Genomic DNA, 12642 nt, shown 5'->3' on the forward strand with positions numbered 1-12642 from the left:
AGGGCCATGAGGATGTCACATGGACTGTCCAGGCAGTGTGTCCAGGAGTCTTGGTCACACTCAGGCAGAGTGTAGAGAGGGTTCCATTGGGCCTGATGTATACACCACTTGGAAGGCTCTCTTCTAAAATTTTGTCAGAATTTCCAAGCTATTATTGCTCTGGAAGTGTGTTTATATATTTCCTAGACACTCCACCTATGGAGTTGGACAATCTCAAGCATGACACAGCCGTAGCTCAAGGTGAGAGACACAGTGGTTTTAAGGTGACTCCAAACAGCTCCTCTGCCAATGTTGCCCAAACACATGGCCATGTGAACACATAACATGGTCTCATGAGCACAGGTGACTTCCTCTAAGAACGAAAAGAGGACTCGGGTTCATGTTAAGGCCTTCACGTTTATTTTAACATCAAGTTTGAACAACAAGCTGGCTTTTCCATAACATTTATCCTCAAAAACCATCTTGTTTCAAGTTAGCCTAGCAACCTGTGGCCTTCACAACTTAGGTCTGAACTGCATCTGTTTAATATTATTCTGCCAAGGGCCGGTCCCGCTTAGCAGAATGAAGGCTGCCTCTGAGACCCATTTTTCCAACTCCCAGCCCTGGCGCCTCTCCTTCTCTAGCAGCCCGGAATGGCTTACCGGCCTGCGTCTAGATTGTTGGGACCTGTTGGAGCTAGCCCGTGAATAAGTCAGAAGATGAAATTTGCTGGCTTTGAGACAAATGGCCAAGTCTTGGGGGATGCTGGATCCAGAACAAGGAGCTGGCTTTCCTCCAATTTATGGGCAGGTAGATGGGCTCCTAAGCAGTCGGGCCAGTCACATAGGTGGAGAGTAGCCAGCCTGAGAACGAGATGTCTGTAACTGCCCTCCACAGGGGACCGACAGCTAGAGGGAGAAGATCCATCACTGCCAGTTATGAAGACAGCTGGAAGCCTGTTCTAGGACACGGTTCAGCCGTTGAAAGAGGGTGTGGAATTTCAGGGAAATGCAGAGCGACAATCTTACATGAGGCTGACAAGACGCTCACTGCACACTGAGATTTCACTCATGCACATCTGGACTATGTGCAAGCCATTCGGTAACTTCATGTTTGGCCTGCAGCTTGATTTTTGAAGACATATCGGAAGGTCGTGTTAACATAGGAGAAAATGTCTCTCTCATGGGATTCAACTCTGGGGGCTACTTCTCAAAAAATAAACAAGCGTAGCAGGGAAAAGGCAGGAATTATCTGAAAAAGGAATCCGACAGTTTCTATCCACGTGTCGCCAAAAGAATGAAAAGTCTCACCGATGTTTCCATAAAAATACACATTAGGCTTTAAAAATTATTGTTGTTTAAAAGCTGATACCAGTGGCTTTTTGTGTAAAAGAATATAGGTCCTGAATGAAAGTACCAAGTCCAGTCAAAAGACATGTTGTGGAAATCAATGTTCTTGTCCTTCAAACCTATCAGGACAACTACACATCCAAAGACGTTGAGGGAAATGCAAGGGTTTGCAATCGTTTAAGAAAATAGCGCTTCACGAGTTTGCGATGAAGACATGGTGATGAATGTGCCACCACCAGACGCGAGAGATGGGCCCCAGATGAATTGTGCACATTCCCAAAGTCTCGAATATCCAGAACATACTTACACGCGTTGGGGAAGGGAGGAGGCTTTCTCATTAATTCTAGAAAGGAGGCAGCTCCCTGCAAAGGTATGGGTGCAGGGGGAGAGCTAATTAGCTTTACGGGTGGTTGCTGGTTCCCTTCTTGCCTTCTTTAAGATATTTCTGTCAAACAGCTCTTTCTCCCGGTAATGCACAGGTGGCCCTCGCAGGTACTTCTCCTCTGCTGCCTTGTAATCCAGCCCATCAAGTGCGGCGATGGCACAAATCATGGCTTCCGGGAGAAGAACTTCCAGAACAAAACTGACTTTGTCATCCCTTATCAGAGTCAGCATGGTCTTGTCAACTTGCTTGTAGATTTCTTGCAAATGCTTGGCCACGACTTCCAACTGATCGTCATCCTCCAGGTATGTTTCAACGCAGAGCACATCCCTGTGTGGGGTCAGAAACGCGGTCAGCCACCTGGACTGCTTCCTGCCTTGCAAGATGTCCAGAAGGTGGGGGTCGGCCCCCTTTCTCGTCACGATGAAGTCCACCAGCTTCTGGTTGTCTCGGTCCCGAGCGGCCCTCATCCGGTCTGGGAGGATTTTCTTGCAAGGCCTCTTCCCGCCCAGGGAGGTCTCCTCCTCCCAGTCTTCCAGGTCTCCATAATTCACCTTTGGAAAGTCAACCTGCAGGTCTCCCTCTTGGATGGCTCTCCTGATTGGGTAGCTGATGTCTGCGGCGTAATAGTCCAGGAAAGAGCCCCGGAAAGAACCCCGGACCAGTCCTTCTCTGTAGTGGGAAATCAGTGAGAAGCACCAGTTGACACTTTGCTTGTAGGTCTTCTGGGCTCTCTTGAGCAGCGTCTCTTTCTCCTTACAATCCAGGTGCTTCAGCCTTCGAAGAGGAACTTGAATGCCCCGCTTTCCATGGTGCAGGTTGGCCTCAAGCAGGAGCACCCTTGCAGTCTTATCTGTGTTGCTGACACTCTTGACCACTGCTGGCCAAAACGGATGATCTTGAAATTTGAACCAGACCATCGTTCCCCTTTCAATGGGACATGGCTCCTGTGGAAAAGCAAGGCTGGCGGGCTGCCCATCCTGTTTACCGCCAGCCCTTTGAACCATGGTGACGGGATTAGCAAGCTTAGCATCAGCAGGGGTCTGAGGTCCTTGAGGTTGCCTCTGAAAATCTGTACCCGGAGGTTTCCTTTTTCTATTGGCAAGCCAGAGTGAAGAAGGCAGCCTGTGCTGATGGGACCCGGAGGATGTGGCCATGCCTGCCCAGCCTGGCTTCCAGGCACCCTCTCCTGGGTCCTGAACGTACCCCGAGAAGGGAGAACATTCTGGGGAAGCAATCAGGGTTTTCTTTGGGCGGCTATCCCTTGTCTCTTCCTTCAGAGCAGGGGGCGCAGGGCTGGTGAGACCTGGCGGCCGAGATGCACCCTCCTCCGTTACTGTGGGAGGCAGGGACATAAGAGTTGAGGCCTTTGCCCTTTTCTTGCCCTTTTTCTCACAACCATGCCACGAAAGTGTCAGGGAATCCTGGCAGGCTTGGGAGCTTTGCAACACCTGTGCTTGCATTCTACCTGGAGTAGGAGCAATGGCCATGAGCACCCGTGACCTGTCCCTGCCCAGGGCACCTGGAGTCAGATCAATGGCCATGCACGCTGGTGAGCTGTCACTGCGCAGGATGCCTGGAGTAGGATCGATGGCCATATGTGCCTGTGACCTGTCACCGTGCAGGGTGCCTGGAGTAGGAGCAACGGCCGTGCGTTCTCCTGAGCCGTCACCACGCAGGGTGCCTGGAGTCTGAGAAATGGCCTTGCGTTTCCGTGACCTGGTACTGCGCAGGACCCCCGGCATAGATGCAATGGCTGTGCGAAATGGTGAGCTGTCACCGCGCAGAGCGCCTGGAGTAGAAGCAATAGCCTTGTGTGCTTGAGAGCTGTCACCGTGTAGGGCGCCTGGAGTAGGAGCAATGGCCCTGCTTTCTCCTGAGCCATCACAGTGCAGGGCGCCTGAAGTAGGAGTAATGGCCTGGTGCGCTCGTGACCCGTCCACATGCAGGGAGCCTGCAGTAGGAGCAAAGGCTGTGCACGTTCGTGAGCTGTCACTGCACAGGGTGCCTGCAGTGGGAGCAATGGCCTTGCGTTTCCATGACTTGTCATCGCGCAGGACGCCTGGAGGAGGAGCAATAGCCGTTTGCACCTGAGAGCCGTCACCATGCAGGGCTCCTGCAGGAGAAGGAATGGCCCTGTGTACTGGTGACCTGTCACCACCCAGGGTGCCTGGAGTAGGAGCAGAGGCCCTGCATGCTGGCGACCTGTCAACGTGCAGGGTGCCTGGAGTAGAAGCAATGGCCTTGCATTTCCGTGACCTGTCAGACCTGCCACCGCGCAGGGCAGCTGAAGTGGGAGCAATGGCCTTGCGTTTCCGTGACTTATCATCGCGCAGGACACCTGGAGGAGGACCAATAGCCGTTTGCACCTGGGAGCCGTCACCATGCAGGGCTCCTGGAGGAGAAGCAATGGCCGTGTGTACTGGTGACCCGTCACCATGCAGGGCGCCTGGAGAAGGAGCAGAGGCCCTGCATGCTGGCGACCTGTCAATGTACAGGGTGCCTGGAGTAGGAGCAATGGCCCTGCATGCTGGTGACCTGTCAACGTGCAGGGTGTCTGGAGTAGGAGCAATGGCCTTGCATTTCCGTGACCTGTCGGACCTGTGTCGGCGCAGGGCACCTGGAGTAGGAGCAGTGGCCTTGCATTTCCGTGATCTCTCAGACCCGCTACGGTGCAGGGCACCTGGAGTAGAAGCAATGGCCTTGTGTTTCCATGACCTGTCACCTCGCAGGGAACCTGCAGATGGGGCAATGGCCGTGCATGCTGTTGAGCTGTCACTGCGCATGGTGCCTGGAGTAGGAGCAATGGCCATGTGCGCCTGAGAGCCGTCCCCGTTCAGGGCACCTGGAGTAGAAGCAACGGCCGTGTGCACTGGTGACCTGTCACCATGCAGGGCGCCTGGAGAAGGAATAATGGACGTGCGCGCTGGTGAGCTCTTACCGTCCAGGGCGCCTGGAGTAGGAGCAATGGCTCTGCATGCTGGTGTCTTGTCAACGTGCAGGGTGTCGGGAGTAGGAGCAATGGCGTTGCGTTTCCTGTCATCTTGCAGGGCCCCTGGAGTAGGGGCAACGGCCGCGTGTGACGGCGGACTATCACTGCACATAGTGCCTGGAGTAGGAGTAATGGCCATGTGTGCTTGAGAGCCATCGTGGCCGTGCAGGGCGTCTGGAGTAGGGGCAATCCCTGTGCGTTCTCCCGAGCTGTCACCATGCAGGGTGCCTGAAGAAGGAGCAATGGTCGGGCATGCTGGTGAGCTGTCACCGTGCAGGGCACCTGGAGTAGGAGCAATGGCCATATAAGTCCGTGACCTGTCACCGTGCAGGGCCCCTGGAGTAGGAGCAATAGCCCTGCGTTTCCGTGACCTGCCACCACGCAGGGCCCCGGGAGTAATAGCGATGGCCCTGCGCTTCCTTGATTTGCCACCGAGCAGGGTGCCTGGAGTAGGTGCAAGGCCCATACCCACCCGTGACCTGTCCCTGCCCAGTGAACACGGAGTAGGGGCAATGCTCCTGCATGCCCGGGGCCTTTCACTGCACAAGGTGCCTGGAGCGGGGGCAGTGGCCCTGCTCACCCCTGACCTGTCACCGGGCAGGGCTCCTGGAGTAGGACCAGTGGCCGTGCGTTTTTGCGACCTGTCACCGCACAGCGTGCCTAGAGTAGGAGCAATGGCCCTGCATGCCGGTGACCTGTCACTGTGCAGGGCACCTGCAGGAGGGGCAACGCCTGTGCCCACCCGGGACCCAACCCCGAACAGTGTGGATGGACTAGGTGCAATGGCCCCGCCTGCCCGTGACCTGTCCCTGCGCAGGTCACCTGCAGTAGGGGCAATGCCCATGCCCACCTGTGACTCATCTCCACACAGTGCACATTGAGTAGGGCCAATGGCCCTGCGCGCCCGGGACCTTTCCCTGCACAAAGTGCCCGGAGTAGGGGCAATGGCCCTGCTCGCCCCTGACCTGTCAGTGCGTAGAGCTCCGGGAGTAGGACCAGCGGCTGTGAGTTCTTGTGACCTGTCACAGCACAGGGCGCCTGGAGTAGGAGCAACGGGCCTGCACGCCAGTGACCTGTCACCACGCAGGGCATCTGCAATAGGGGCAATGCCTGTGCCCACCCGTGACCCTATCTTGCACAATGCGCATGTAGTAGGGGCAATGGCCCTGGCCCTGCGTGCTCGTGAACTGTCACCGCACAAAGCACCTGGGGTATGGGCAAGGCTGGTGTACGCCCGTGAATTTTCACCACGCAGGGTGCATGGAGTAGGAGCAATGGACGTGCGTGACCTTTCACCACGTAGGGCACCTGGAGTAGGGGCAACGCCCATGCCCACCCGTGACCTGTCCCAGCACAGTGTGCATGGAGTAGGGGCAATGGCCCTGCATGCCCATGACCTGTAACCTCACAGGGCACCTGGAGTAGGGACAATGGCCCTGCGCACCCATGACGTGTAACCTCGCAGGGCACATGGAGTAGGGGCAATGCTCTTTGGCATCCGTCACCTGACACCACGCAGGGCGCCTGGAGTAGGGGCAATGGCTCTGCGTTCCTGTGACCTGCCACCACGCCTGGCACCTAAAGTAGGGGCAATGGCCCTGCTCACCTGTGACCTGTCCCCGCACAGAGAGCCTGGTTTAGGGGCAGTGGCCCTGTGCACCCGTGACCTGTCACTGCACAGGCAGCCTGGGGTAGGGGCAATGGCCCTGTGCGCCCAAGACCCGTAACCTCGCAGGGCATTTGGAGTAGGGGCAATGGCCCTGTGTGTCCGTGACCTGCCACCGCGCATGGCTCCTGGAGTAGGGACAATGGCCCTGGGAGCCCCTGACCTGTCCCCGCGCAGGGCGCCTGGAGTAGGGGCAATGGCTGTGGGCTCCTGTGACCTCTCATCCCGCAGAGCATGCTTACTCTCTGAAGGGATCGTCGGTGATCTTGGGTTTTCCCTCTTCCCAAGACTCCTCCTTAAGTCGCCTTTGCATCTCCAATCATCTTCATGAGGGACGGAACTGGCTGGTTTTTCGGGCACCTTCTGAGAAAGCTGAGAGGGCGTGGTGTTCTCTAGTTCATGTGGTTTCCTTCCTCCACCCAGATTTGTTCTCTCGTTCAGAATCTCCAGGGCCACCTGAAGGGTTCCTCTGTACCCCATCTTCTCTCTGAGTGGGGCACTGAGCTTCGTCTGTGCCGCTGCAGAGGCGGCAATGTCTTCCATTTCAGACTTACTTGGGGTCTTCACGTCTGTGCTTTTCACCTTGATTTTTTCATCTACGGCGAGGATTTGAACTTCTAGAGAAATCGCCTTTTGGGGCTTCGTTTTTGGTGAAGTCCCACGTGTACACAAAACCTTTGCTGGCCATAGGCGGCCTTTCCAAGAGCATAGGACGTACTCAGAGTCCATGATGAGCTGAGTCGTGTGTGAACAGGTAGCTGAAGGAGGTCGAGGGGTCTGCTTGTCACACCCTCTGCTACTGCAGGTCACTCCTAAACCAAGCTGCTCTGCAGAGCATCCTTTGCCTTCGGACTGCAAATGATGTGCAGTGTGGGTGGGCTGGGTTCCTCCTCCTGAATCTCCCTGAGGCACTTGAACTCGTGTTTCCAGTGGACAATACTGCAGTATGCTGCAACGTGGTAAAGGGAGAACAGAAATGTATCAGAAAAGCATCCTTTTGTGAAACGCGAAGCACCCTGCTCAGTGAGGTTGATAAAATAAGGAAGCATGACAAGCGAGTCTTAGACCGGAGGGATCGACAGATGGTAAGTATTTGGGATCATACAGAAGGTCCCCAGGAGCTTTATTACACACCAAACCCAAGGCCTTGTGCTAATTTTAACAATTCCATATTGAGGAACACCTGCATGGGGAGGTGGGTGTCCTGGCAGGGACCCCACGTTTCTTATTAAGTATTCTGAGCCTTTGGGCTCCTTGGGCAGAAACCTGGGGAAACGCTTCATGTTTTTATTTCTAGGGTGCTAGTATGGACCTGTGCTTCCCAGGAAGCCCGAGGAGGTCTCCCACATGCAGATGCTGGGTGTTGGCACCATATCATGTGCAAGAACACAAACATGTAACCCAGAGCTGCGTGGAGCTCATCCTGCTGATTACTGGCTACCATCGGTCGTGAAGATCACTGCAGGCAGCGGTCACTGGCTGCCATCTGCACCTCTCTACCGTGGCTTTAAACTTTTGCCTCCCGACACCATCCGTGACTCTTATCCTGAAAACAAGTGTCTGTACAACTACGGGCAAGGAAAATTCCACCGTGAAATGTCGGCATGAAGTGAATGCAAGCGAATGTTTAGTAAATGGGGAAATCTTACCCAGTGTCACATGGATCGCGGCAGGTTTGGTTCTGTGAGCTGGATCTCTTGCTGCTCACACTGCAAGCACTGGTGTGCAGACCCTTCAACCCGACTCCGTGCCCCTGAAGTGCGCTGTTCTTCTGGCGACCCAGTGGCACCACGTGCAGATGCTCAGGACCTATGCACTCCTAATGTCAATCTGGAAACCCAAATACAGATAGGAAACTAAGCCAATCAAGTGATTTATCCTGTTCCCCTCCTCAACTCTCGAGTGCATGCCCTTTTCAAAAAGAACTGACATCTTCATCTCAGGCATCATGTGGATGTCATCTTTGTTTTCTTCCTTCATTTGCATCTCCAAAAATTTCCCTGTTACGCCACTTAGTGTATGCTAGTCTTTTTCTGTTTCAGAACCTTGGGAACTACTGCTTTCCTGACAGCATCCCCCTAAGACACATGGATTCCATATCAGCAGTCTTTCTCTCTCTCTCTCTCTCTCTCTCTCTGCCTCTCTCTCTCTGTCTCTCTCTCTGTCTCTGTGAAATGAAATGTACTCAATGAGATTGATAAAATGAGGAAACATGACAGGTGACTCTTGTCATTTTACTGTGTTTTTCTGATTCTCAAATAACATGAAATGGGTTAGCATGGAATATGAAATGTGTAGACAGACATATGAAAGGACACCACGTCACAGAAGCTCAGTCCACATGACAATGTGCCTGCTTCCAAGGCATGGCCGATGCATCCATGTGCACACACACAACTGGAGCTCCTAACTTAAGAGCATAACTGGACACATTGTCTTGTGAATGCTCATGTTCCTACCTCATTTGTGTGAACGTCTGTACCGTGAGGCTTCCCTGATAGTTCCAAACATTATTTAATGAAATGTCCCATATTATAGAAATGTGCACTGAAGATGCAACTCTTTTGTCAGTCCTTCACTTCCCACCTTCCACATCGAAATACTCTGCTAGCCTGTTGTTGTTTTCCATAGCCATTGTACAATATTTGGTACCGTGCAATATTGGGTATCATAGCTCATTTACATATTTTAGCTCATGCATTGTGGACTTCAAATTACAGGTTTCATGGGCCAAAAATTATTTCCTTAACAAATGCATGTGTGTGTGTCTTTGTTCACGGGCACTGGTAGATGTAATATGACATGTGTAATGATGATGAGATATACATGCTTTAGGGAAAAGTTGCACAAAACCTTTCTTAGATGAGGGTATGTGAACGTACGGGTTTAATGCCCTCTTCTTTAGATAACTCAGAGTACTGAGCTGTCAAGCACAGGTGTCACCTGTGGACCCAGAACAAAAGTGAGAAGGAATCACCAATGACCCTGGCACTTCAATCTCCCCTTAACTGAAACTGCCAGCCCATGTCACAAAACAGGTGTGATTGGGCACCCTCAAGCCCAAGTCAATGCCTACCACATCCCCAAATGCAGTCTCTCCTCTCTTCCTCTCTCTCTCTGTCTCCACACACACACATAAGTACACACACACACACACAAGCACACACACACACACACACACACACGTTGGAAACTCAAGGAGCCTGGCATTGATGCATAGAATCCATGCTCACTGCCTCTACACATTCCTGTAAATGTTTCTGCTTCCAGTACAAATGCTGTTTTCTTCCTCGTTTAGTTCCTTATTTTAAACATAGACAGGAAAACATCTAAAGGGATGTCTAAAATTTCTAAATAGAAAATATTGTAAGCATCACCCATCCAATCACCCAGAAATGCTTATATGAGTCCACACACTCCAGAATTTTTGTCCTGTTGATATACGTATATTTCTTTTCTTTTCTTTTTATTTATTTTTATTTATTATTATTATTATTATTTTTTTGAGATGCAGTCTCATTCTGTCTCCCAGGCTGGAGTGCAGTAGCGCGAGCTTGGCTCACTGCAAGCTCCACCTCCCAGGTTCAAGCCATTCTCCTGCCTCAGCCTCCCGAGTACCTGGGACTACAGGCGCCCGCCACCATGCCTGGCTAATTTTTTGTATTTTTAGTAGAGGGGGGATTTCAACATGTTAGTTAGAAATAGAGCAAGATAGCTAGATAGGTCTACATCTATCTCTGTCTAGGTTTACCTTTATCTGTCTATATTGCAGATCCAGCTAGATCATGATATGCAAATATTGATCTACTTCCGCATACCAGGATCCACGAGATACAAATGGAACATTCACTAAGCCCAACTCATTTTTGTGAATGAACCCAAGTTCTCAGAGTATTGAATGAGTAGGACAATGTGTTTAATATTTTATTTCAAAATGAAATCAAACTCTGCCTGCACAATACGACTAAGCAGATGAAAATAAAAGGAAAATGGGATAAATAGTAAGTCTACAATCTATAGCATCATAGTCCATTTTAGGTCCCTAAATAAATTATCAGTAGAGTATTTTCTAGTTTTGGTGTATAACTTTTGTTCTATTCCATTTGCTCTTTAGTTGAGGGATGAAAGAATTGGAAGACCATGAGCTTTTATTTCTGCCATCAACAGCCATGATTTGGGGGACAATCGTTTTGGAAGCCCTCTGTTAATTCCTTTCTCAAGTGAGGGCTTCATTTACTTTTTAGGAACAAGTAAAAGAACACAGTTCCCAGCAGCTCTTCTCAAAGTGGGGTCCCTTTCCTGACGTGGTCCCCCTCCCACTGAGAAGCAGGCATCCTCCCTCCAGCACCCCTCCCTAGCATTACCAGAGCTTTGTGGAGCTCCTGTCGGCTGCTAGGTGTGTGACTTTAGACCCTCCCCAAAACAGGTATTTCCTTCAAACGATGAGCTGGCGGCATCCTTTATTACAATAAAGGCACCGTGTATTAAATGGTTTCTCTAAAGGAAGTGCATTCTTGTGTATTCCTACACCTTCCCTTTGCGCAGGTGAATTGCACATCAACTTTCAACCTATCTTTAGAGACAGGTCTCACGCTTCCCTAGGGTTTGCAGTGCACTTGTAGCACCATTGGGTGAGAATTGGTATCAGTCCAGTTTTCCTGTTATTCTGTTCACTAATTGCAAGCATGAATAGAGAATGCAGTTAGTGAACAATTGCACCGCTCTCCGACCTGGAGAGCAGAGCCTTTTGGTAGACAATAGGAACACAATGGTCCGCCCTGGTGAAGGAGCCTGTGTTTTTCGCTTCTGTCATGGAGAAGGGGCCCTCACTGATTTTCACTCAATTCACCTCCTTGTAGTTAGCAGAGCGAGACCAGGAACTTTGCCTTTTACAGAACATGGGTCTCAAGGGTCAGCCACCCAGAATGAGCATAGCATGAGTCCCGGCTTGCTCAAAGTGACGGGAGGCCTTCCAGTACTAGCCATCCTAGCTCGTCATTTGCCGGCATCAAATTTCCCTCTCCTAATGTATGCGTCCTAAGTTCTTACAACGAGGAGGCGAGTAAATTTCCATCCTGACGGGGACCTGCGACATTCCTTTAAGGTCAGAAATCCTTGGGGATCTCTGCTTTAAAGGACTGACTCTGGTGACAATGCTCTGGCTCAACACGTGTCACCTCAGGACAGTGAGTCAGGTCTAAGGATGACGCGCTACTCAATCCCCTCAGCCCCGGTTCCTCAGGAGTTGCCAACCTCCATTATGAACAGGAGGGATGAGAGCCCTGAGTAGTCAACTCAATGCCACACCCACACACACCCTCACACACACACACACATCCTCACACACACATCCTCACACACACACACCCTCACCCACACACACACATCCTCACACACACACATCCTCACACACAAACACGCGCACACACTTGCACACATACCCACACACATCCTCACACACACACATCCACACACACACACATCCACACACACACACCCAAACACACACACGTCCTCACACACACACACGCACACACATACACACGTATCCACACACATCCTCACAAACACACATCCACACACCCTCACACACTGTCACACACACACAGACATCCTCACACACACACCCTCCCCTCCCCCCCCGCCCTCCCCACTGTCACATCGATAGCAGACACCTACTAGTCTTGACGTTCCTACAGCTATTCCAGCTGTCCGCTCTGTAAATATCCTTGTGATATGTGTCTGCCGCCGGGAAAGAAACGTTTACCTTGGTTGTCATAGAAACCAGAGTGTCGTCCGGATGTTCTCCTGGATGACGACTTGCTACGGCGAGCAGGAAACGCCAATACACCCCCGAGGCTCAGGGTCGATCTGGAGCTCACTCAGTCACATCCCGCCTCATCTCACGCGGGAACCAAGAAAGGATTCGCAACATGGCTGGGAATTCTCCTTGGCCTAGGCGCTGGGGGCAGGGGAGGTGTCACAGAACGGGTCGTGGAGGGAGGCAAGTGAAGGCGTCACAGGTTTTGTTCTCTCTTGAGGCACAGGGACGCAGGATCCAGGTCCGGCGAGGGGCCACCTTTCCCACCGCCAGAACACAGGCGGCCAGGTACTTTTGTGTGCCTGTAGCTTAGCTCACACCCAGAACATGCGGTATTCGGTTTTCCATTCCTGACTTAGCTCACTTAGGGTAATGGCCTGCAGTTGCATCCAAGTTGCCGCAAAAGACGCGATTTTGTTCTCTTTTTTTTAATGCCTGACTAGTATTTCACGG

At 51.8% G+C, this 12642-nt stretch overlaps 1 protein-coding gene across 1 annotated transcript; it reads right to left on the reverse strand.

Moving 5' to 3' along the window:
• Nucleotides 1–240: 240 nt before the first annotated feature.
• LOC139360718 (PWWP domain-containing DNA repair factor 4-like) lies at nucleotides 241–12140 on the reverse strand. Its single transcript, XM_071088575.1, has 4 exons — nucleotides 12048–12140; nucleotides 8018–8198; nucleotides 6611–7317; nucleotides 241–4984 (listed from the first exon to the last, which is right to left on the reverse strand). Exons 3-4 carry the CDS (start codon nucleotides 7095–7097, stop codon nucleotides 1719–1721), a joined length of 3753 nt encoding a protein of 1250 aa, XP_070944676.1. The 5' UTR covers nucleotides 7098–7317; nucleotides 8018–8198; nucleotides 12048–12140; the 3' UTR covers nucleotides 241–1718.
• Nucleotides 12141–12642: the final 502 nt, after the last annotated feature.

This window comes from Macaca nemestrina, chromosome X (genome assembly GCF_043159975.1).
Source record: "Macaca nemestrina isolate mMacNem1 chromosome X, mMacNem.hap1, whole genome shotgun sequence".
NCBI classification, from domain to species: domain Eukaryota; kingdom Metazoa; phylum Chordata; class Mammalia; order Primates; family Cercopithecidae; genus Macaca; species Macaca nemestrina.